Source organism: Suncus etruscus, chromosome 9, assembly GCF_024139225.1.
Source record: "Suncus etruscus isolate mSunEtr1 chromosome 9, mSunEtr1.pri.cur, whole genome shotgun sequence".
NCBI lineage: Eukaryota > Metazoa > Chordata > Mammalia > Eulipotyphla > Soricidae > Suncus > Suncus etruscus.
In genome coordinates, this window is record NC_064856.1 from 15,884,337 (window position 1) to 15,910,449 (window position 26,113).

Sequence of the window (26,113 nt, forward strand, 5' to 3'; positions counted from 1 at the left end):
TCCTTCTGCATGCAAGGCAAAACGCCTTATATCCATGCTATCTCTCCGGCCCCAAGTCTTCCTGATTGTGTATAGGATATATCAGTGGTTTCTTACTTTTTTATACCTCTAGACTTGCAGTGGTCCACTGTCTGGTAGTTCAAAACTACTGGACTAGACCACTTTAACAGCCAGCTTTTCCTGTTTGTTATACATGATAATGTTATTTTTGCTTTAGAGGCCAGGTTATAAATCTGTTGGAGAATATTAGTGGAAGTCAGGGCCAATATAGCCAGTAACTCAGGTCTGGTTCATTCCCTCACTCAAAATCAAAACAATAACAAAAATTTAGTGGAAGTCATATATAAATGAAATGTTCATTTGTGTATTGTTTTTGTTGTTATTGTTTTTTGGGGGGGGTCATGCCCAGCAGTGCTCAGGGGTTACCCCTGCCTCTGTGCTCAGAAATAGCTCCTTCCAGACTTGAGGGACCTGATATGGGATCATATGGGATGCCGGGGATTGAACACCATATGGGATGCTAGGGATTTAACCCAGCTCGGTCCCTTATTTGTGTATTTTATGTATGAGACTATATAGTCCACATATAAATTTTGGGGGATCAAAAACCAAAAAAAAAAAAAAAAATCAGGCCAGAGAGATAGCATGGAGGTAAGGCATTTACCTTGCATGCAGAAGGATGGTGGTTTGAATCCCAGCATCCCATATGTCCCCCAAGCCTGCCAGGAGCAATTTTTTTTTTTTTTGGTGGTTTTTGGGTCACACCCAGCAGTGCTCAGAGGTTATTTCTGGCTCCAGGCTCAGAAATTGCTCCTGGCAGGCACGGGGGACCATATGGGACGCCGGGATTCAAACTGATGACCTCCTGCATGAAAGGCAAATGCCTTACCTCCATGCTATTTCTCTGGCCCCTCAGGAGCAATTTCTGAGTGCAGAGCCAGGAGTAATCCCTGAGTGCTGCCGGGTGTAACCCAAAAACCAAAAAAAATTAAAATTAAAAAAATAAATTTTGGGGGGTGATGCTGGTTCACATCTGGATGTACACAGGGCTTACTCTTGGCTGTGCACTCAGAAATCACTCCTGGGAGGACTCAGGAAAATATATGTAGTACTAGGAATCAAATCCAGGTCAGCCATATATAAGATAAGCACTCTACCCTCTGTACTCTCTCTACAAACCCATATAATTATATTATACAAATCTTAGTCTTATTGATATAAAATTGTGGGACATTTTACAGTATTACAACTACTTCAAATTGCCTTTTTTTTTTTAAGTCTTAAAGAGGGATGAAATAGCAAAATATTGTGATGCTGTTAATAAAATATCACAAATGGAACTTAGTACCCTGGGGAATAGCTTAACTCTTTTCACAGTGAATTTAAGGTGATAATGAAACATTTTCTGTTTTAAAAAGGTTTCACAGCTTTTGCCAGTTATATTTGCAGAGCAGCTGATTCGTGTATACTGCAGAAAGACAGATGGAAAAAGTTTATATTCGGCACAGCAATATTTTGTTCAGTGGTGCTCACAGAAAAATTTTAGCAAACCACGGGTGAGTGGCTTTTTATTCACATACTTTGCACAAATTTTTTTTTTAATGAAAAATAAAATAAGATTTGTACTTTTTTTTTTGAATGGAGGTTATTTTGTATTGGGGGGGCACATACTTGGTTATGCTTAGGGTTTACCCTTTATTCTGTGCTTTAGGATCACTCCTGTTAGGCTTGGGACTATCTAGGGTGCTAGAACTCAAACCCAAGTCAGCCACTTTCAAAGCAAATACTGTAGTATTTCTCCAGCCCCTTATCTTGAACTCTCTTTGCAAAGTTCTCATTGAAATTATAGTTATTTTGTTCAGCTGAGATTTTAGAAGGGTATTTTTGATTTGGTTACCATACCTTAAAGACTTTGAAGTTCAGTGCTGGGAGTTATTCACAGCTATACTTGGGGCCGAGCAGTGCTGTGAATCAAACCCAGGCTTTCTGTGGTGCATAGTGTGATAACCAGCCGTCTGAGCCGTCTCTTCAGCCTCCAAGGATTTGGTGTCAGTTCCTTTTGAGGCCATGTCACATTTGGGGGAAAAGGGACTCAAAGTTACAGCTTTCTAGGGCAGGTAACTCAGGTGCTAGAGCTCATGCTTAGCAAATGAGAGGCCCTAGAATTATATTCCAGCACCCTCAGTCCCCCGAGCACTGCCAGCCATGCATTGTAGGGAGTTTCCTCATGCTCTGTTAACTCTTAGCACATTCATGGGACTGGGGGGAGGGTAGTTCCTATATTAATGAAAACTAGACAACAAAAGGCTGGAGATAAATATGTACAGGGATTTACATGCTTGTCTTACACATGGCTGACCCTGGTTCAAGTTCCTGACACCACATATGGTCTTGAGCATTACCAGGAACAGGAACATCTCCTGAGCAGAGCAAGGAATAGTTCCTAAATCATAGCAGGGGGTGACTCAAACATCCACACATACACCAAAAAAGAAATGTACAGCTTTATGAAGAGAAGTCCAAGTACTCCAGATATATACTATCTTTACCTTGCTATCTTATAAACCAAATCATTAACTACAGGAGGACTAGGCAGGAGAGACAGGCTTTGCCTTTTCTCCTGGAAAGCAGGACAGACTATGTGATGAAGGCATGAGAAGAAAAAGGAGCATTGGGCACTGGGGAGCATTGGAGACCCAGGCAGTGTGCTGCTTTGAAAAGCATCTTTCTGGTGGTCTCTTCTTACCTGACTATCATCTTTCTAATTTGACCCAAGCACAGAATGGGTATGTTTTGGGGTTTCCTTGGAGGAAGTATGTCTAGTTTATCTGCAAGATTAAGGGTTAGATACCTGAGATTTCACTATAAATTATAAAAACTGGATTTTCTGTTTCTAGTTTTTCTCTCCATGACAGGATGGCGATGTGGTTGCTCCCCTTATAACACCTCAAAAACGGGAGTGGAATGTCTCAGATTTATCCCAGAGTCCCGCTGAAAAACGGGAATCATCTGTCAGAACACGGCTGGTTTTCAAATAACGTAGTATGGATGTCTGCAATCAGTGTTTACAGAAACCCTCTCCCTGCTTCCAAATTTGGTCATCAAGTTCTACAAATTTAATAACTCATTACTTTCATTTTGCATTTTGGATACTGAACCTAAGAAATTTTTTTCAAGGAGCTGTGTTTGAAGCTGTGTCCTGCTTCGAATGCTATTTGGCAATATTCCTATACATTATTTTGTCAATTTTTAATACTAACAAATGTCTTTCTTTTTTAGCATTCTATTTTCTTAGAATAACAATTATTTTATATACACTTAACTGTTAAAACTTACGATTTTTGTTTTGTTTTATTTTGCTTTTTGTTTTTAATTTGGAAATGAGATGAGGCTCAACACTGAAAACAAATTCTTGCCAGAATATAGTACAGCGGGTAAAGCACTTCCTTTGCACATCGGTTCATCGGTTCAATCCTGGGCCTCCTATTAGTCCCTGAGGCCCTGCCAGAAGCGCTGCCTAAGCACAGGGTCTGGAGGAAGCCTGAGCATGGCTGGGTTTGGCCCAAGCCAAAAAAATTCTAGCCACCCATCACTCCAAATTTGAGTCAGGAGACTCCCTACCCTAGGGCTGAAGACTACCCAAACTACAGTATTCTTGGGTTTGACTTGATGACTGCAAACACTGTTTCTCTCCTTAAGGGCTCCTTGCCTGTGTCCCAGGGGCTCTACCAATGCCAAGACTGGAGACAGTGCCTACTGGTCTGTGTCTACCCAGTGAGCTGGACAGAAGTTGTCACAGAAACCACAGTCAGGGCTATTCAGTGGAGACTGAACTATGGCTCAGTGCATTTAGAGCAAAATCTAAGGTGCCTGTGCTGAGATAAGCAATCGGTGGGGAATTTCTGGTTTCCCTGTGTAGTGTTCCCCAGCACTTGCCACTAGCAGTAGAGTGGGCACCAGCTGAGCCTTGTTCCTGTGCCCTTGTCCCCCCAGTGCACACATATTCTTAGTTCTCCAGAAATTCACCAACATCCAGGGCCAGAGCAGTGACACAGCAGGCAAAGCATTTGCCTTGCATGCAGCCAACCTTGATTTGATCCCCAGCGCCACTGAGAATTAAAGAAGGAAAAAATTTACCAAGGTCCACTTCTGGAGCTAGAATCAAAGCTAGTGACTGGAGAAGCCTGACATTGGGGAATCTCAGGCATATGCCTCTAAACCAGTGCTTCTCAAATAGAGGGGCATGCCCCCCAGAGGGGCCGAGGCTCCGTAAAGGACTATCATAACAAGCTAAGCCCCGTGTTTGTGTCTCTGGAGCTGAGAGTTGCTGTGCTTCAAACCCCACTTTGAAAAGCTTGCACCGCAAAACGTGCTCATTGTAGCCATTAATCCAGACATCACCTCTGATTTAAAAATCAGCTCAAATTATCTTCCATATTTTTGTTTTTCAGGTTAAAGTTTTTTTTTTTAAATAAAGATACAGTCACGCGGGGGTGGGCGTGAAAAATGTTTTCTTCTTCCTAGGGGGAAAAGACAGAAAATGATTGAGAAACACTGCTCTAAACTGTGATAAAATAGCTTTGCAGTAGCCTCCCCTCTAGGTTGGGAGTACAGAGCCACCTTGGCACTGAGCAAGAGGAGGTGGAGGATTAGATCATTCAGGGTCTTAGGAATGTTGCCATTTCCCTCTATGAACCAGGTTCTGTTCTCTTGACACTGGGGTGAAAAGTACTTGGAATATCTGTCATTTCAGATTATCAAGGGGCCAAAGATATCTCTTTACAGGAGTTTAGGCACTTGCCTTGCATGCAGCCAACTCTTGTTCAGTCCCCAGCACCACATATGATTCGCTCAATACCACAAGGAGTGATCTCTGAGCACAGAGCTAAGAGTGGCCCTCGAGTACTGCTGGTGTGGCCCAAAAAACACATAATATACAAAAAAGTTAACCCTAAATCATAGGAGGAAAGTGAAAACCCTTCTTACTCCTGCCACAGTCCTCTTTAGAAACCCAAGTGAGGGGTTAAAACACAAGTGAAGTCAGTCCTTAAATTGAGTTTATGTCTGTGTTGGCCAGGATGCCTCTAAATATTTTTATGTAGATAGTTGTCTCAGAACAAAGGTGAAGAATGTAATGCAAAGAGTGTTTCATTTTTGCAACTCCCACATTTAAATCACGTGGCTTACCTTGGAATTTCATAGTCCCAATATTGATTTCTTTTTTTTTTTTTTTATCTTTGGGTCACACCCAGCGGCAATCAGAAATCGCTCCTGGCAGGCTCAGGAGCCCTAATGGGATGCCGGGGATCGAACTCCGGTTCATCCAGTTGGCCGAGTGCAAGGCAAATGTCCTACCACCGTGCTATGACTCCGGCCCCATCATTTGCATATTTTGTTACTTTTAAGACAGTTACACTGTATGGTCTTTGCAGCTGTTTTAACTGACTACCAGGTGCCATTTACAAGGTTGATTTTCTTTTCCTTAAACATTTTCACTGTTTGTATTAAAAAAAAACTTTTAACTCAGTCTCTAGAATTATAGAATTTTTCGCCTAAAGAATGTAAATAGAACTGTGAGTAGAAGGGACTGCTTACTTCTTTAGGTGAGAAAACATCGGCAATAAACCATGAATGTTAATAAACCATCATTCTTGAGACTAAAGGTGTTTCTTTGTTTTGTTTGTTTCTTTGTTGTGTTTTATTTATTTTTTGGTTTGGTTTGGGGCCACACCTGGCAATGCTCGGGTTTCTTCTGGCTCTACACTTAGAAATTACTCTTGGTGGGCCAGAGAGATAGCACAGTGGTAAGCCTTGCATGTAGCCCATCCAGGACAGACAGGTGATTCAAATTCTGGCATTCTGTATGGTCTCCAAGCCTGCCAGGAGTGATTTCTGAGCACAGAGCCAGGAGTAACTCCTGAGCACCACCAGGTGTGACCCCCCCCAAAAAAAAAAAACTCTTGGTGAGTTCAGGAGACAATATGGGATTGAACCTAGGTTGCCTGCGTGCAAGTGCCCTACCCACTGTACTATTGCTCTGATGCCCCGAGATGTCTCTTAATATCTCAGTACTATCATTGGTCTTAAAAATAAGGGTGGTATTTAATAAGTCCTGTGCTATTTTTTCCTTTGCTAGTAATGATTATTAATGGGGGCATAAAGGATAGTACAGGGGTTAAGGCACTTTCCTTGCATATAGACAGTCCAATTCTATTATAGGTACAACATATGCTCCCCTAGGCACCATCGAGTCACAAGGTGTGGCCCAAAACCTAACAACAACAATAATATATAATGGTTTAATAAAGAATATTTTCCTGGGGCCGGGAAGATAGCACAGCGGTGTTTGCCTTGCACGCAGCCGATCCAGGACCTAAGGTGGTTGATTCAAAACCTGGCGTCCTATGTGGTCCCCCGTGCCTGCCAGGAGCTATTTCTGAGCAGATAGCCAGGTAACCCCTGAGCACCGCCGGGTGTGTCTCAAAAATATAAAATAAAAGAATGTTTTCCCTTTCTGTAGGAGGTAGGTATTCAAATTATAAGGGTTATGGATTTCTCTTGGATTAATTTCCTGAGCTACTGCTGTACTAGAAAATCTTCCCTTTTAACCTCCCTAAGTCTCTGGTCTACACAGACCTCAAAAGTTGCTGCTCAGGAGGCCAGATAGTGAAGAAATGAAAATTAGGGCTGGGGGCCAGAGAGGGCTCTTGCAGATAGGGCTCTTGCCTTGCATGTAGCTGTCCCAAATTCAATCCCTGGTATCCTATATGGTCCCTAGAGCCCACTAGGAGCATTGCCTGAGCCCCGGAGTAAGCCCTGAGCATCACTGGGTGTTGCCCAAAACCAAAACTAAATGAAAAGAAACCCCTGGGCCCCTGTGCACACCAGCCATCAAAGAGCCATCTCACAGCCCAGGATTTCAGCTTCTTTATCCAAATACACTTATCATTCCTTAGCTGTTCTTAAATCCCTGCTGTGAAACTTGGGGGGAGGGGGGTCACACCTGGTGGCACTCATTACTCCTGGCTCTGAGCTCAGAAATTTCTGGCAGGCACAGGGAACCATATGGGATGCCAGGATTCAAACCACCATCTGTCCTGGATTGGCTGCTTGCAAGGCAAACACCCTACCGTTGCCCTATCTCTCCAATGCTTCCCTCCCCTTCCCCTACCCCCCCACGTGAAACTTAATGTAAGCGTTGTAAGCACTTGGCATACTGGAAGAGAGGCTGCTGTATTCTAAAAAACAACCTTGTGCTACTGTGTTTTGGGCCACACCCAGCAGTGCTCAGGGGTTATTCCTAACTGATGACCATATGAGGTGCCTAGGATCAAACACGGGCCAGCTGCTTGCAAGGCAAAGGCCCTACCTGCTCTACTATTGAGGCAGCAGGCAGATTAGAAAAGGGCCCTTCCATGACAATGAATTCTGTAGATGTAATAAGACTAAGAGACAGGATTTGGAAGAGTTCCATTGTCGTTGGTAAGAATCTCACCTGGAGCCACTGCAGGCCCAGAGAAAACAACCCACTACCCAAACTCCAGCTGCTACAAAGGTCAAGAAAGGAATATCAAAGAAGACCATCAACTACCCCAAGCAACCACCCTAGCAACAGGACTTTTATCTGGGTTGAAAGCCCCATATGGGGCAGGTAGGGAGAAACCCTATAAAAGTCGACTTGTGGGGCCGGAGTTGTGGCACAAGCGGTAGGGTGTCTGCCTTGCACGCTAACCCAGGCTGGACCATGGTTCGATCCCCCTGCGTCCCATTGCTGAGTGCATAGTTAGGAGTAACCCCTGAGCGTCGTCGGGTGTGGCCCCCCCAAAAAATAAGTCAATTTGTGGGGCTGGAGCAATACTACAGTGGCAGGGCGTTTGCCATGCACGTGGCCACAACCTGGGGTGGACCTGAGTTCAATCCTTAACATTCCATATGGTCCCCCGAGCCTGCCAGGTGTGGCCCCTCCCAGCCAAAAAAAGTCCCTGGGCCCATGCACTTGGTGTCTGCATTACAAAAGTCTTTCACATCTACCCCCCCTTTTTTTTTGTTTTTGTTTTTGTGTTTGGGCCACACCCGGTGACCTGAAAGGCCTGGCTGGGTAAGGTCTAGGACTGATTTCTTTCATGCAAAGAGCAGTTCCTTGCTCCAACTGAATTCATGACTTCCTGAGAAAATCTCTCTGGTGGTAGGGATTAAATCAGCTCAGCTGTGCTTCATTGCTGCCTAGTAGGACTGGAGGGACTTGGTGTCCATGCCATGAAGGGACTCACTGCAGACTGTCAGCCCTAACTCTACTCAGTTATTCCAGGGTGGGAGAGGTAAAGAGAAAGTGGTAGATACCTTTCTTGGAGCTGATGCCTCTCTCCTTTATACTTCATTAAGTTCTCCTGGGGACCCGACGCTGTATTTTTATTTATTGAAGTAACATTGATTTACATCATTGTGTTAGTATGTGTCAGCAATAAAGTTGAAGGTTTCAGCATAAATGTTAAGAGTGGAAGGGTTGGCCATGCCCCGCAGTGCTCGGGGAGCTCTCTTGATGATGCTCCTGGAACCAGTGCTGGGATTCAAACCAGGGCTAAGGACATAACTGCATGCTAGTGCCTTAACCTCACATTCATCATATCTCAGTCCTCAGTATGAAGAACATTATTGCATGGTCCCAACCTGAAACATATTTTGGGCCTTTTTACATCTCTTCCAAAGGAAGTAGTCATGTCCCTCATCAGAGGGCTGCTGCCCTTCTATCCATCTATCAACCCCTCCCCCTCTAGCCACCAATCTCAGTCTTTCTTTCTCTTTCTCTTTCCTTCCTTCCTTCATTTTTTTTTTTAGTTTTGGGTCATATATGGTGGTGCTCCAGTCTTACTCCTAGCTTTGCACACAGGCCCAGGGGGACCATCTGGAGTGCCAGGGATCCAATCAGTGAGCTGCATGCAAGACCTCATGCTAATACCCTACCTGTTGTACTATTGCTCTGGCCCCAACCTCAAACTTTTTAGTCTGAATCTAAAGGTTGCCTTTGGGTTGGTGTTATCTGTTCTGCAGCTTGGGTTTTTTTTTTTGTTTTTTTTTTGTTTTTTTTTTATTTGTTTTTTGGGTCACACCCGCTGACACTCAGTAGTTACTCCTGGCTATGTGCTCAGAAATCACTCCTGGCTTGGGGAACCATATTGGACACCAGGGGATCGAACCGTGGTCCGTCCTAGGTCAGCCACATGCAAGGCCTACCGCTGTGCCACGGCTCCAGTCCCTGTGTGGCTTTGTTTCTTTGTGTTGGACGAATGAGTGAGATCATCGGTACTGTTCTTTCTTTCATCATGGAATTCTATGATTAACATTTCACAAGAACCCAGCTGGTTGCTAGATGAGGCTGAAGATGGCAAGATCTTTCACTCTGGGGTCTGCAGAGCTTGGGCAAGCTGCTGGCTTGCAGTCACCTTGAGCATGTGGACGCTTGGCCATCCATGTGTGGGCTGAGGAACTTCCCTGAAGAAGAGCCTAGAAGCTCCCAGGAGTAGGTTTCAGTGCCACAAGAAGCTCCACACCAGACTTCAGCCCAGCACCCAGGCCTCCAGCTCATTGATGCAGAACTGCTCTTGCCGTGCCAGTACCTCATTGTTGAAGGTTGCACAGGGGTGGCTTCCGCCACGGTACAAGTCTCCATCCAGCCACAGTCCAAACTGGCCACTAAAGAGGACAAAGTCTTAGCATGGCTCCCCTGTGGCTGGGGACACCTTTTCCACCCATACCACTAGCCCTTAACCTTTTCTTAAACTGATGAATCTAGAATAATTCATGTTGTTTCCTACTGGATTTAGAACCTTTTTTTTTTTTTTTTTTGGTTTTTGGGTCACACCCGGCCATGCTCAGGGGTTACTCCAGGCACTATGCTCAGAAATCGCTCCTGGCAGGCACGGGGGACCATATGGAATGCCAGGATTCAAACCACCGTTCTGCATGCAAGGCAAATGCTCTACCTCCATGCTATCTCTGATGCCCTAGAACTTTTTTTTTGGGGGGGTCACACCCGGCAGCGCTCAGGGGTTCCTCCTGGCTCTACCCTCAGAAATTGCTCCTGGCAGGCTCGGGGGACCATATGGGATGCCAGGATTTGAATCGCCGTCCTTCTGCATGCAAGGCAAACACCTTACCTCCATGCTATCTCTCTGTGCCCCCTAGAACATTTTTTTGATGGTGGTGGTGCTAGGAATCCAACCCAGATCTCCTGATGTGAGGCATGAGGCATGCACCTTACTTAGTCTAAGCTTACCCCAGCCACAGAACTTAGGTCAGTGTCCTAGGTCAGCGCGTGCAAGGCAAATGCCCTGCCGCCTGCGCCACCACTCTGGCCCCCATTTTGAATGTTTTTAAGATGCAAAGCTTAACCAAGAGTCAGTCTCCGCTAAGTGTGGATTCTGAACCCAGAACATTTCAGAAAAAGGCCAGGAGCTTGCTCAAAAAGTCACTGTGGGGCCGGAGTTGATGGAGCGAGTCATAAGGCATCTGCCTTGCACAAGCTAGCCTAGGACAGACTGCGGTTCGATCCCCTGGCATCCCATATGGTCCCCCAAGCCAGGAGTGATTTCTGAGCGCATCACCAGGAGTAACTCCTGAGCATCACTGAGAGTGGCCCCAAAACAAAACAAAACAAACAAAAAAAGCTACTCTGCATGTTTTGCTTATGGAAACCTTGGGTTGAATCCTGGTACCAGATGAGTCCCCAAGCCCTGCCAGGTATTGTCCAAAAAGGAAAACATAAAGCACTTCAGAAAATGTTCATTGGGAAGCCAGAGAGATAGCATAGGGTTTAATCAGCCAACCCTACTTCTATCCCTGGCTCTAGAAGGTCACCCATCACATCACCCATCACAGAGCCAAGAGTAGATTCTTGGGCGTGACCCAAAAATGGGAAGGAAGAGGGATGGAAGAAGAGAGGATGGTGGTTACTATAGGCCAACAATGGACTCCTTGTTCAGTGGTCCAGGTCCCTGAGTATGGAAGAGAACAAAGGATTTGGTACTACCCAAGCAGTGGTTTCATCTTTGCCCTCACAATACCCACTTCACTTCCCCACACCACACACATGGTTCCTTCCTTCCAGAGAGATATTTCCTAGAACATGGGGCTAACAGGAATAAGGCTTCTCCATCTCTTAACTGGAACTTTATCCACCTATACGGAATATCACTTTGTTTCCAAATTTGTATAAATTCAGATTAAATTTTCACCAATGTGAATACTGGGAAAAGTGTCCATTGCCATTCTTTTCCTTCAGTGTTGTATTGGAGCAGAGCTAAGGGGTGGGCTTGGCATTCTAAGACAATCTGGGGGACGTGGAAGTCAGAAAGAAGCTAACCTACCATCCTCATTTTGTGTGGGACAACCTAGCACAGGAATTCCAGACAAATAAAGGGACCAGAACACAGACCACCTTGTGGCCATGGAGGACTGGGATACATACCTGCTACTACCCATCACCAGGGAATCCGTATCTCCTTTTACAAAGAATGAGTTGTTTCCTGTCCACTTGAAGACCTGTGGTGAAAGAAAAACCAGTTACTGGACCCGAGTCTTGCCCTTGCATTTTGATTTTATACCACGGGGTGGCAGTGTTGTGGAGGGAATGCAACATCAGGTCCCCCAACTATTCCAGAAATAACTGGACTTCTAGACCTTTAACTTTCATTATTACTCCCACTGCTGAGGGGAGTGGTGTTGGAATGATGTGTATGAGGAACCATCATTAACAGTATTGTAAATCACAGAACTTCAACTGAAAATGTGTTTTTTATTTTCCCACTTTCTTCCTCTGTTTCTTCTCCCTATTCCTTCTTCCAGGAACAGACCAGAACACATGGCGACTGCTTTCAGTACTGGAGAGAGGAGGGGACAAGTTGACATTGTTGGAGTAACTGGTTCTTACGCTATTCAGGATAATGATTCCTTGCTTGTGCTTCCCTTTTTGGCGGGAAGTACCTCTGGATTGGCCCCCTATCCCTATCTGTTCTCCAGCTATGGGGGTAGTCCTGTTCCCAATAAGACTTTGGGTCAGAGAGACTTCTTTGGATTTCAGTCCCACAGCTAGCTTGTCTGCCTGCTGATACCTTTTGCCTGCCTGCAGATAGCTTGTGGTGGAAGTTCCTGAACCCGTTTTATCTCCCTAATCTTGTATGGATTATTTCCTGTGTTGGTGTTGTTTCCAGACCTGCATTTCCCAGTCTCTCAGGACTCGGGCATGACACTCCCACTATACCACATCAGGTATCAAACCCTGATTCTGCTTATTAGTTGTCCCCTCGTCTCTCACAACACACACACACTCGCACACTCACACAAACACCTTTATATGGTCCTCATTGGATCACAGTGCCCTACCTGGTCCCTCTGTTTCCACTGTTCCTTCTCTGCTCTGCAGTAACTGACTTTTTTTTTTGGAGTTTTTTTTTTTTTTTTTGGTTTTTGGCCCACACCTGGCGAAGCTCAGGGGTTACTCCTGGCTGTCTGCTCAGAAATAGCTCCTGGCAGGCACGGGGGACCCTATGGGACACCGGGATTCGAACCAACCACCTTTGGTCCTGGATCGGCTGCTTGCAAGGCAAACACCGCTGTGCTATCTCTCTGGGCCCTTTTTTTTGGAGTTTTTTTGGGTCACACCCAATGGCACTCAGAGGTTACTCCTGGCTCTGAGCTCAGAAGTCGCTCCTGGCAGGCAGGTGGGGCCATATGGAATGCCAGGATTTGAACGACCCTCAATCCTGAATCGGCTGCGTGCAAGGCAAACACCTTACTGCTGAGCTATCTCTCTGGTCCCTCCTTAGGGCCTTTTCGTTAAAGACGGGGCATATCTTTTTTTTTATTTTATTTTTTTGTTTTGTTTTTGGGTCACACCCGGCGGCTCTGGGTTCCTCCTGGCTCTACGCTCAGAAATCGTTCCTGGCATGCTCGGGGGACCATATGGGATGCTGGGATTCAAACCATCGTCCTTCTGCATGCAAGGCAAATGCCCTACTTCCATGCTATCTCTCTGGCCCCCAGGGGGCATATCTTATGGATGATGCTGATGGGGAACCATGCAGTGCCTAGAATCAAACTCCAAACTTCTACATGCAAAGCATGCACTTTAGCCCTGTGAGTTATCTCCTACACCTACACTGGCCCCTCTGCCCAGAAAATTTGTCTCCAAGATTCTTAGCTGGTCCACTCTTTAATCCAGCTGACTTCTCAAGTAGCCCTGCCTCCCAGCCCATCTTCCCCTCAACTTTCCCCCTCTGAAGTGCTGTGGCCTGTCTTTTTTTTTTTTTTTTTTTTTTTTTGGCCACACCCGGTGGCACTCAGAGGTTACTCCTGGCTCTGTGCTCAGATATCATTCCTAGCAGGCTTGGGGGACCATATGGGATGTGGGGATTCGAACTGGGGATTCGATCCTGTGTTGTCTGTGGGCAAGGCAAATGACTTGCTGCTGTGCTATTGCTCCAATCCCTGTGGCCTGTCTTATTAGCCAGGAAGCACTTGAAAATCTCTCGAGTCCCCACAGTGTTCCTAGCACATGACATAGATGTTGGTTGAATAAATAAATAACTCAAGAGTTTATTTAAATAACGAAAAGGCTTTTAAGGGACTACAAAAGTATAGTTTTTATTATTGCTTACAATTAGTTGTGAAAAGTGCTCTTGCAGGGCCCGAGAGATAGTACATGCAGCTGGCATTTGAACCTGGGTTTGATCCCCAGCATGCCACATGGTCCCACAAGTCTGCTACGAATGATTCCTGAGCACAGAACCAGGACTTAGTGTTGAGCACCACCAGATGTGACCCCAAAACAACAACTTGGTTAAACCTTGCAGGGCTGGGATGTAGCTCAGTGATGTGTAGTAAGGCATGTGTAATGCCTTGGGATGGATTGCTGGCACTGCATGGATACAAGTGCCAGAGTCTTACTGGGGATATCCCTGGAATAAGTAAATCTTGGCCCTCCAAGCCCTGCCAGGAATTATCCCTGACCATAGAGCCAGTGTAACCCTTGAGCATAGTAAGGTTGGCATTCCACCTCCCCAAAAAGATAAGCCTTGGGCTCTCAAGAGATAAAGTAACATTAACAAGTGAACTGAAGACAAGCTTCCAACTCCTACTTTTGTTAAGGACATGACCTTCACACTTGAAGGAGTAAGACAAATATCACTACAAAGGAAATGAAGATGCTTGGCTGGAATGATTGCACAACAGGTCTGGAGCTTGACTTGCACTTGGCCAATCCAGGTTCCATTCCCAGCATCTCTTGTCCCTGAGCTTGTCAGGAGTAATTCCTGAATGCAAAGCCAGGAGTAACCCCTGAGCACTGTAGGGTATAGAACAAAAATTAATTTAAAAAAGGGGGGGTGGAGAAATAGCCTTGCATGCAGAAGGTCGGTGGTTCAAATCCCGGCATCCCATATGGTCCCCTGAGCCTGCCTGGAGCAATTTCTGAGTGTAGAGTGAGGAGTAAGCCCTGAGCGCTGCCAGGTGTGACCCAAAAACAAAAAAAAAGGGGGGGGGGGGCTGGAGAGATAGTATGGAGGTAGGACGTTTGCCTTGCATGCAGAAGGATGGTGGTTCAAATCCCAGCATCCCATATGGTTTCCGAGCCTGCCAGGAGCAGCATCCCATATAGTCTCCCGAGCCTGCCAGAAGCAGCATCCCATATGGTCTCCTGAGCCTGCCAGGAGCAATTTCTGAGCGTAGAGCCAGAGCAACCCCTGAGCGCTGCTGGGTGTGACCCAAAAACCAAAAACCAAAAAAAAAAAAAAAAGAAAAAAAAAGAAAATGAAGAAAGTTAGCAAGAGTTGATAGTACAAGTAGGGCAATTGCCTTGATCCCTGGTACTACATATGTTCCCCCAAGCCCTTCAAGAGTGATCTCTGAGCACCATAGGGTGTAACACATACATACATACACACACACACACACACACACACACACACACACACACACACACACACACACACACACACACACACACACCAAAAGGCATTGAAATGCTGTTGAAACAGAACAGTACTCCAGGAACTGCTTGGAAGTCATGAAGACAAGAGAATGCCAGATCACCAGAGGCAGGCAAAAGGCCAGGAAAAATGCTCTTTTGCCATCGCCTTGCTGCAGTCCCTCCACGGAGAGAGGAAAGAGCAGCAGCAACCTGACTCAGACAGGACAAGGAGCAGCGGCCACTGGGACCCTGGGCTCTGTCTGCTCAACCCAGACTACTCCACCCGCTCACCTTCAGCTCAGGGCAGAAGGAGAAGAGGAAAGTCTCGCCAGTCCCGTAGAAGCTTTTGCTGAGTCGAAATGCTGAGGAGGAGAAGGCGCCAAACATCTGGAAAGCATAGAGAGCTTTGTGGTTGGACGGGAGTTGGAGGCTCCACTTTCCAGGTGTGGTAATAGGGGTTCACCTGGAGGGAAGCAGACTCTGGAGCAGAGCTGGGGAGACACTGTTGAGCTCTTAACTGGCATCCTTTTCTTCAATGACTTTTTCCCATTCTCCCATCCTTCCTTCCCTCCTTCCTTCCCTCCTTCCTTCCTTTCTTCCTTCCCTCCTTTCATCCCTCCCTTCTTCCCTCCCTCTCTCCCTTCCTTTCTTCTTCCCTTCCTTCATTCCTCCCTCCCTCCTTCCTTCATTCCTCCCTCCCTCCTTCCTTCCTCCCTCCTTTCCTTCTTTCCTTCCTCCCTCCTTCCTTTCTCTCTTCCTCCCTCCCTCTTTCCTTCATTCTTTCCCTTCTTCCTTCCTCTCTTCTTCCCTTCCTTCCCTCCATCCTTCCTTCCTTCCTCTCTTCTTCCCTCCCTCTTTCCTTCCTTCCTCCCTTCCCTCTTTTCTTCTTCCCTTCCTCCTTCCTCTCTTCCTCCCTTCTTCCCTCCCCTATTTCTCTCTTCTCTTCCTCCCTCCTTTCCTTCCTCTCTTCTATCTCCCTCCTTCCCTCTTTCCCTCCCTCCTTCCCTTCCCTCCCTTCCTTCTTTCCTTGCCTTCCTCCCTTTCTTCCCTTCTTCCCTTCCCTCCTTCTTTTCCTTCCTTCCCTTTCTTCCTTCCTTGCCTTCCTTCCTTTCATCCCTTCCTCCTTCCTCCCTTCCTTTCTTGCCTTCTTCCCTCCGTTCTCTTCTTTCCTTTCTTCCTTCCTTTCATCCCTCCCTCCCTCCCTCCCTCCCTCCCTCCTTCCTTCCTTCCTTCCTTCCTTCCTTCCTTCCTTCCTTCCTTCCTTCCTTCCTTCCTTCCTTCCTTCCTTCCCTTCCCTTCCCTTCCCTTCCCTTCCACTTTCCTTCCCTCCCTCCCTCCTCCCTCTCCACACCTAGCTCTGCTCAGGCCTTACTCCTGGCTGTGCTCTGAGATCACTCCTGGCAGGCACTGAACCTAGATAAGCTACATGCAAGGCAAGTGCTTTATCAGCTATACTATTACTATTACACTAGTCCTTAAGTGAGTTAAAAATCTATCTATCTATCTATCTATCTATCTATATTTTGGAGTTGGAGATTGGACCTGAGGTCTCTATATATAAAGCATGCAGTCTGACCACTGAGTGGCAGCCCTACTACTGACTGAATGTACTTACTTTAAACATGTATCTACATGTAATTAATCTTGAAGAAAAATATTAGCGATTATAGCTAATTTTCACACAGCAAAAGAAAGCTCCCCTAAATATTTTTCCTCCTAAGATAACTATGCTTAGCTTCAGTGTGTTTCCTGATTTAAAAAAAAGCCTGAATGGGGCTGGAGAAATAGCATGGAGGTAAGGCATTTGCCTTTCATGCAGAAGGTCATTGGTTCAAATCCCAGCATCCCATATGATCCCCCGAACATGCCAGGAGTGATTTCTGAGCATGGAGCCAGGAGGAACCCCTGAGCGCTACCAGGTGTGACCCAAAAACCAAAAAACCAAAAAAAAAAAAAAAAAAAAAAAGGCCTGATTAATACCAGTATACATAATCTTATTCTTTGGTGTGTGGGGGAGGGTTTGGGCCACACCCAGTGACGCTCAGGGGTTACTCTTGGCTATGTACTCAGAAGTCGTTCCTGTTAGGGCTGGAGAGATAACATGGAGGCAGGGCATTTGCCTTTCATGCAGAAGGTCATTGGTTCGAATTCCGGCATCCTGTATGGTCCCCTGAGCCTGACAGGAGCGATTTCTGTGCGTGGAGCCAGGTGTAACCCCTGAGCGATGCCAGTGTGACCCAAAAGCCAAAAAAAAAAAAAAAGTAAAAAAGAAATCGTTTCTGACTTGGGGGACCATATAGGATGCCAGGGGATTGAACCTTGGTCCATCTTAGGTCAGCCGCGTGCAAGGCAAATGTCTTACCGCTACGACACCGCTCCAGCCCCTGTATACATATTCTTAAACATTGAGTCCTCATTGCCTTTGATAATTTCTTGGGAAATGTGAGTTTAGGCATAATAACATACAGTGAAACCAATTTTATGATAAGGTAATTTCAATTACTCCTGGCAGGCTCAGGGAACTGTATGCCAGGGATAGGTGCCAGGGATTAAACCCAGGTTAGCTACATACAAGGCAAGCATCTTACCAACCCCTGTCATCAAGTTTTTAAAGATTTAGGGGCTGGAGAAACAGTACAGAAGTTAACGCACTTGTTTTACACGTGACTGACCTGGGTCCTAAGCCCAGCACCACATATGGTGTCCTGAGCCTCACAAGGACTGATCCTGGAGCAACGGTGGGAATAAGTCCTGAGCACCATTAGGTATGAAAGCCCCCCAAAATGATAGATATAAGTAAATATCCTAAATGCTTTCAATATTAATGCATGTTCACTTATTCCAGGTCAGGGTTGTCATAGTTGGAGCCTGAATAGAAGACCAACCTGGACAGGTCACTATTCATTATGGGGCACACTCATACTTGACAACTGAAACTAGTGCGAATACCACCTCGAAGTTATATTCCCAGGATGTGGAAGGAAATCAAAGCCTCATTGACAGCCATGGAATGTGCAAACCCCGCATAGACAGCAGCTCTGCTACTCGTTGATTATTTTTTCTCATAATTTCATCATAATGAAATGACATTGAACACAACATTCTTCAGGGACCTGCTGTACAAAACATCAAGAATCTGTTTTGTAAGATGCTTCCCCCTCACTACATAAGATTTCAAGCATACAGAGAAGAAAGTGGGTGGCAGCATACACTTTGGTATGCACAGGACTTCTTCCTGACTCCGTGCTTAGGGTTCACGCCTGGTATTGCTCAGGGACTGTACGTGGGTAAGAGGGTCAAACGAGGGATAGTTGCATGGAAGACAAATGCCTTAACTCTGTATGATCCCTCCAGGCCCATAAGGAAAGTTAAAACACAGTACACATAACTTCCACATATAGTCAACAACTGTAAATATGTTCACTGTATTGGTTACTGTCTATATTTTTTTCTGACTCATTTGAAAACTACCTATCACTACTCTTTACCCCTAAGTAGTTCAGTTCCTAAGAATGGGAGGTTTGGGTAGGGTGTTTGCCTTGTACCTGGTCAATCCAGTTTCAATCCTCAGTACCACACTTTCCGAAATGATCCTTGAGTTCTGAGAATCAGTGGGTGTGGCCCCAAAACAAGAAAAAAAGAATGATGCGTGGGGCCAGAGTGATAGCACAGTTGGTCAGATGTTGCCTTACTTGTAGCCAAACTCCGTTCAATCCCTGGCATCCCATGTGGTCTCCAGAGCCTGTCAGAGTAACCTTTGAGTGCTGCTAGATGTAGCCCCCTCACAAAATTTAAAATGAGGCTTTCTTTTATGAAATCACAATACCAAGTCCCCACTTAAAAAAGTTAACAGCTGGGACCAGAGAGATAGCATGGGGGTAAGGCATTTGCCTTTCATGCAGAAGGTCATTGGTTCGAATCCCGGCATCCTGTATGGTCCCCTGAGCCTGCCAGGAGTGATTTCTGAGCGTGGAGCCAGGAGTAACCCCCGAGCACTGCTATGTGTGGACCCCCCCAAAAAAATACAAAAAAAAAAAAAAGGAGTTAACAGCAAGTTCAAATATGCTAGTATCACTGGTGGGTTTGGAGTTGGAACACTGTCATTGAGTTCCTCCTGGTAGAGCTCAGGAGACCATATGTGGTTCCGGGAATGAAAGCCATTTTGCATGCACTCCAAGTCTGTTGAGCAGTTTCTCCAGCCCTAAAACCTAACTTTTTTTAATAGCTAAGATTCTTTGCTTTGGGGGAGGGTCACACCCAGCAGCGCTCAGGGATTACTCCTGGCTCTGTGTTCAGAAATCACTCCTGGCAGGCTTGGGGGACCATATGGGATGCTGGGAACTGAACTGGGTTCTGTCCTGGATTGTCTGTGTGCAAGGCAAATGCCCTACTGCTATGCCATCTCTCAGGCCCCAATAGCTAAAATTCTATGTGATTTTTGAGGGACTGGAAAGAGATAGTATAGAAGGGTACGTGCCTTGCACATGGCCTGAGTTCAATCCTCAGCACCTGAAATGGTCCCTTGAACCCTGACAGGAATGGTGATCCCTGAGTGCAGACTCAGCACTGAGCCACGTTGGGTATGGCTCCAAAACAAATAAACAAATAATAAAAGAGAGATTCTTGGGGCAGGAGCAATAGCACAGCAGTAAGGCGTTTGCCTTGCACACAGCCAACAGAGGATGGACCCCGGTTCGAATCCCAGCATCCCATATGGTCTCTGGAACCTGCCAGGAGCGATTTCTGAGCACAGAGCCAGGAGTAACCCCTGAGCACTGCCTGGTGTGACCCAATTAAAAAGAGAGAGAGAGAAAGAGAGAGAGAGAGATTCGACATAGTTTTTCTCCCCTGCATGCTGTTTCACTAGAGAAAGGGTCTTTTGTTCTTTTCATCTGTGAAAGGTGAAAGGTGGGAGAGTTGTCACTGCTATAAAACGCTAAATGTCAGAGGCAGGACCACCACAGGACTGCTGTAGCAAGCAGCATGCCTTAACCCAAGGGGACATTCCCATTGAACAATACAATCATTAGCAGCCTAGGAAGGGGCTGTTTCAGAGGGACTGGGTTTCCTGGCCCTATGCCCTTACAACAGTGGTCCTCACATTGGCATGTGTCTTGAAGAAGAATCTGCCGGCCAAGTGTGTGTGTGTACGTGGGCAGGGGCAGGGTTCTCCAAGGTCCTTAGTATCTCGTCTAAGTCTAGCACGTTCTCTCCACAGAAACGTTGAAATCAGCCTTCCTCTCCAGCCCCACCACTGCCTAGAGAGCCCCCCTGATAGATGAGCAGTCAACTCCCCCTAAAATGCAGGCGTTCCTGCTGGGACTGTATCCAACCTCTCCTTTCTCCAGAGGGGATGTTTTAAACCCCTCCTCTCTGTCCCAGCCCTGCTCACCTGCCTATCCTCGTCTCTTAGCACCAGTAGCACCGGCCCACTCTGGCCCTCCATCTGCCGGTACAGGTTTCGCAGGCTGAAGCCATCCCTCCATGTGCAGAAGACCAGGCTCCAGGAAAGTCCGGTGACTCTTGGGGGCAGGTGGCGGCAGAGCTGGAGCAGGAAGACAGGGCTGGAGGTGAGGAGGGAGCCACATCTCCCACAAGGGCCCAGCGGAACAAGACTAAGAGACCTTCGTACACAGGCCTGGTATTTGAGGGAGTGGTCTGCTATCTTCAGGAACTGCACTTCTTTTTTTTGGTGGGGGTTTAGGTTTTTGGGCCACACCCGGTGACGCTCAGGGGTTACTCCTGGCTCTGCGCTCAGAAATCACTCCTGGCTTGGGGTACCATATGGAATGCCAGGGGATCGAACCGTGGTCCGTCCTAGGCTTGCGCCACCGCTCTGGCTCCAGGAACCTGCACTTCTGCTAGCAACTGCCCTTACAGAAAAGGTGTGTGTTCCTATATTATACTTAAGGAGACTGAGGCTTAGGGAAGTGAAACAAGTTACCTAAAGCCCATGTGGCTGGCAGGCAGCAAAGAGAGCAGGGATGCTTCTCAGTAAAAGAGCATATGACTCACGTCATATGTCAGCCTCTAGGCTCCATCCTCAGGTGCCTCCCACCCCACATAAAATAAAGCCCCCATGGGTAATAAATGAGTGAGAATTAGAACCCAGACCAGCTCTGTCCCAGGCCGATTCTAGTTCCACACATAGAGACTGGATGTGAAGCTGATTCCCTCCCACCCTACCCTCCCACACACACTTCACTACCTCCCCCCAGCTTGGCTTCAGCTTCTAAAGACTGGCTTTACTTTAGAATCAACGATGCAGAGGAAACCCAGAGGTCCTAGAACCTAGCAACATAACCTTGGACCTTGCTTTTTGCTTTGGGCCAAACCGAACCTGCCTAATCTCGGATGTTCCCAGAACCTGGCTGGCTTCTGCCAACTGGGGCTCTAAGGGGTCCTCCAGGGGTGAGCCTAGGACTAGGTCTGGCGCAGGTTCTGTTTCCTGTGCGGTCTCCTCCACCTCTTCCTCCTGCTCATTCTCATCTCCAGATTGTGTGTCTTCCACCTGGCTGGGCTGTGGAGACAAGGAGACACCAGTTTCCACATCTCCAACCTGTGATACATCCCCTTCCACAAACACACACACAATCCACACCTAGTCAGAGTGAGGTGCTACCCTTGTCCCCCAGCCTGCTCCCTCCTTGACTTCTTACCAGCCTGGTGTAGTGCCAGTGACTTTTCATTTTCCGCTCTGAGCCAGGTAGGCTGAGTGTGCAGCCTTGCTAGGAGAGGAAGCATCTGCTGGCCACACCTGAAAATGAAAGGAGACTGTCACACCCATTGGACTCTGCTGCTGCCCTTTGTTCCCTCTGCCTGGTCCCTCCCAGGCCAGGTTGTCACTGGGTGGGTCTGTGAGGTCAGTCAGCTCTCTCTCACTCACTCAGCATTCAAGGACATGCTGCAGTGAGGTGCCTGGGTCACTTCACTCCTTGCCCTTGCTCTTGCTCCCCCTGTGGCAGCTCTACTTAGGATCTTGGTCCAGCAGCTGCTGCCTGAACCCCAGGCTGGGGGCCAGGCCCTCTGCTTCTCTACGAACTTGGGTAGTAGGTCCCTTTCTACACTTATCCTCAGTCTCCCCACATGAAATGTGTGGACCAGCATCTCACAGGTCTTCACAGTATTGCTGACCTTGGAAAGTTGAGCACTGGAGCCATATGCTACAGCAGGTACAGTACTTGTTTTGCACGTGGCTGACCCAGGTTCAATTCCCAGTACATATATATAGAGTCTCTGTTCCAGCAAGCACCACCAGGAGAGATTTCTGGAGCACTGCTGATATGGCTTCCAAACAAACAAACAAAAAATAGAATAAAATGAAAGTTGGGAGGGGCCGAAGTGATGGCGCAGGTGGTGGGGCGTTTGCCTTGCCGGTGCTAGCCTAGGACAGACCGCGGTTCAATCCCCCAGAGTCCCATATGGTTCCCCAAGCCAGGAGCGATTTCTGAGCACATAGCTAGGTGTAACTACTGAGTGTCACCAGGTGTGGTCAAACAAAAACAAAAACAAAAAAAAAAAGGAAAGGAAATAAAGTTGGGGACTGGAGTGCTATATAGGGGGTAGGACACTCACCTTGCATGAAGCCAACCTGGGTTTGATCTCTAACACCCCATATGGTCTTCTAAGCACCACTAAGAATAATCCCTGAGTATAGAGCCAGCAGTAAGTCCTGAGCACCACTGTATGTGGTTCCTTCAAAAAGTTGATGAGTACCTTTGCCTCCATCCCTCCCCCCATAGCGTCTGTGAGGTTCCAGAGGCGGACCAGGTGGGAGACTTCCCTTTGCCTCCGCCCCTCCCCCCATCACGTCTGTGAGGTTCCAGAGGTGGCACCAGGTGGGAGACTTCCCTTTGCCTCCGCTCCTTCCCCCGTTGAGTCTGTGAGATTCCAAAAGTGGACCAGGTGGGAGACCATCCTTTGCCTCTACCCCTCCCACCATCATGTCTGTGAGGTTCCAGAGGCGGCACCAGGTAGGAGACCATCCTTTGCCTCCGCTCCTCCCTCCATCGCGTCTGTGAGGTGTACAGAGGCAGACCAGGTTGGACTTTCTGCTGCCTCCGCCCTGCACCCAACTGCATCTCCAAGGTCTTTAGAGCCCCCAGCTGGGACGAGCTAGGAACCATAGACGAGAAGGTTTTCCAACAGAGACCTGGAAGAGGCGAGCTCCACTGACTTCCAGGTAGGGGAGGAGGGCAAAGGAGCCAGGCTCAATAGCACACCCCACCATTATGGCTAGGAGTGGTACTGCACTGGCTGGCAGCAAGAGCAGGGAACACTAACCAGGCTCCTGCTAGAGGGCATGCTAGAGGCCAAAACTCAGCCAGGCCACCCAACAGTCCCACCCAGAGCTGCAATCCAGAGAAGGGACCCAGCCCACATCTCAGGGAGCATAAGCAGGCCAAAATCGGAAGACACTGCTCTCCAAGCCACACCAATAAATGCGTAAAAACATGGGTAAACTGAGGAGGAACCTAACAGCTGGAGATACAGAGAGAACTCCTACTAAATTCCCAAGTCCACCAAAATGCACAGATCCAAGAGATGAAGATTTAAAAGCAGCCATGAGAAAGGAAATGCAAGCCATGGTACAGGAAATGAGAGAATCTCTAGCCACAGAGTACAAGAAATCCATGGAGGAACAAATTAGCCAAATTAAAGAAGATCTGATACAAAAGCAATTAGAGGAACTAACAGACACCGTAAAAAGCCAGACGAGCAGAATCACAGAGATGGAGAAGCACATAGTAGTACTTGAAGGAAAACTGCAAACCAAAAATGACCAGGAAACCAACAAGGAATTAAGAGGCAAGGCAGTGGAAGGAAAAGTCCAGTACTTAATGAACAAAGACAAAATAAATAATCTAAGAATTGTAGGTATACCAGAAGGGGAGGAAACAGGGGAAGGAGAAGAACAAGTAGTTAGGGAAATAATAGCAGAAAACTTCCCCACCCTTTGGAAAGAGGACTCTGTGCAAATCCAGGAAGTGAAAAGAGTCCCTAATAAAATAGACCCTAATAAACCAACACCAAGACATATTATAATCCAAATGGCAAAGAAAAAAGAGAAAGATGAACTCCTAAAGCAATAAGAGAAATAAAGAAACTCAAGTACAAAGGAAGGGACATAAGAATCAAACCAGATCTCCCATTTGAAACAATTCAAGCAAGAAGACAGTGGAATGAAATATTTAAACGACTGAATGAAAGAAATTTCCAGCCTAAGGTACAATACCCAGCAAAACTGTCATTCATATGGGATGGTAGCCTAAAGACATTCTCAAACAAAAACGAGCTTGCAGTATTTGTGCAAACAAAACTGATCCTAAACGACCTACTCAGAGACGAACTACACGATCCAAACCCCCGATTGTAACAACAACCACCCTACACAACACAACTGCACAACAGCCCTCTCTGTCAATAATCTCCCTAAATGTTAATGGACTAAACTCTTCAATTAAAAGACACATAGTAGAGAACTGGATTAAAAAACATAAACCGGACTTCTGCTGCCTGCAAGAAACACACCTACAAGTACAGGACAGGCATAGGCTTAGAATAAAAGGATGGGAAACAATTTTTCAAGCCAATGGAAAACAAAAAAGAGCAGGGACAGCCATTCTTATATCAGACCAAATTCTATTCAACCTCTAGAAAGTGATCAGAGACAAAGAGGGTCACTACATACTAATCAGAGGAACACTAGATCAAGAGGTACTAACCCTGATCAATATTTATGCATCTAATGTAGAGTCAGCAAAATATGTGAGGCAGTTGCTCACTAATCTGGAGAAACACATGAAGGAAAATGTGATAATAGTAGGAGATTTCAATACTCCACTATCACCACTGGACAGATCCAGCAGACAGAAAAATAGCAAAGAAATAAGAGCCCTAAATGAAAAATTAAAAGATCTAGGGCTAATAGACTTATATAGGGCCCTTCACCCCCAGAAAATAGAATACACATTCTTCTCAAGCCCTCATGGAACCTTCTTCAGAATAGACCATGTTTTAGGATACAAATCTAACCTATATAAGACCACAAATGTAAGGATCATTAGAAGCACCTTATCATATCACTATGCAACAGAGGTCAAAATTAATTGCAAGAAGAAGCAATGGAGAAAAAACTAATAGCTGGAGATTAAACAACACACTGCTCAAAAACAGCTGGATCAAAGAGCAAACCAAAGAAGAAATAAAAAGATTCCTTGAGTCAAATGATAATGAAGAGACAACTTGTCAAAATTTGTGGGACACAGCAAAAGCAGTAATTAGGGGGAAACTCATAGCAATACAGGCCTATGTCAAGAAAGAGGAAAATGACAAAATCAATAGTTTAAAGGATCATCTCAAGGAATTGGAACAACAGCAGCAAAGAAATCCAACCACAACCAGAAGGCAAGAAATAGTAAAAACTAGAGCAGAAATAAACAACATAGAAACTAAGAAAACAATACAAAAAATCAATGAGACCAGGAGTTGGTTTTTCGAAAAAATAAACAAGATAGACAAACCACTGGCAGAACTCACCAAAAAAAAAAAAAAAAAGAGGGAAAGCATCCAAATCAGCAGGATCACAAATGAAAGGGGAGAGATTACAACAGAATCCCAAGAAATACAACATATCATGAGATCATATTATGAACAACTATACTCAGGCTAGAGAACCCAGTAGAAATCGACAGATTCCTGGAAAATTACCATCTTCCGAGACTGGAAAAGGAAGACCTAGAAAGCCTAAACAGGCCAATCACTTCAGAGGAAATTGATGATGTAATTAAGAAACTCCCTAAGAACAAAAGTCCAGGCCCAGATGAATTTACAGGTAAATTCTATCAAACATTACGAGAAGACTTACCTGCCACTTTTCCACAGGCTCTTCCAAACCATCAAAAAAACAGGAATTCTTCCCAAATCCTTGTATGAGGCTAATATCACACTCATTCCCAAAGATGGCAAAGACACCACCAAGAAAGAAAACTACAGACCAATCACTCTAATGAACGTAGATGCAAAGATACTCAACAAAATCTTAGCAAACCGAATCCAGCACTTCATCAAAAAGATCATACACCATGACCGAGTGGGTTTTTTTTGTTTGTTTGTTTTGGTTTTTTTTTTGTTTTTTTTTTTTTTTGGTCA

The 26,113-nt window shown here is 46.1% G+C and overlaps 2 protein-coding genes across 2 annotated transcripts in view; one reads left to right on the plus strand and one right to left on the minus strand.

Annotated features, from left to right (window-relative positions):
* SAMHD1 (SAM and HD domain containing deoxynucleoside triphosphate triphosphohydrolase 1) overlaps nt 1-3,458 on the plus strand; it is a 51,390-nt gene extending 47,932 nt beyond the window's left edge. Inside the window, exons 15-16 of the mRNA XM_049779458.1 lie at nt 1,419-1,556; nt 2,916-3,458. Of these exons, the coding sequence (XP_049635415.1) occupies nt 1,419-1,556; nt 2,916-3,038 (261 nt within the window). The 3' untranslated portion in view covers nt 3,039-3,458. The remainder of the gene's footprint in view (nt 1-1,418; nt 1,557-2,915) is intronic.
* A 5,945-nt stretch (nt 3,459-9,403) lies between these two features.
* TLDC2 (TBC/LysM-associated domain containing 2) overlaps nt 9,404-26,113 on the minus strand; it is a 30,022-nt gene continuing 13,312 nt past the window's right edge. The window contains exons 3-8 of the mRNA XM_049779379.1: nt 21,622-21,719; nt 21,303-21,482; nt 20,355-20,507; nt 15,254-15,349; nt 11,465-11,538; nt 9,404-9,690 (exon numbers count right to left, since the gene is read on the minus strand). Coding sequence (XP_049635336.1) covers nt 9,555-9,690; nt 11,465-11,538; nt 15,254-15,349; nt 20,355-20,507; nt 21,303-21,482; nt 21,622-21,651 — 669 coding nt within the window. The 5' untranslated portion in view covers nt 21,652-21,719 and the 3' untranslated portion in view covers nt 9,404-9,554. The remainder of the gene's footprint in view (nt 9,691-11,464; nt 11,539-15,253; nt 15,350-20,354; nt 20,508-21,302; nt 21,483-21,621; nt 21,720-26,113) is intronic.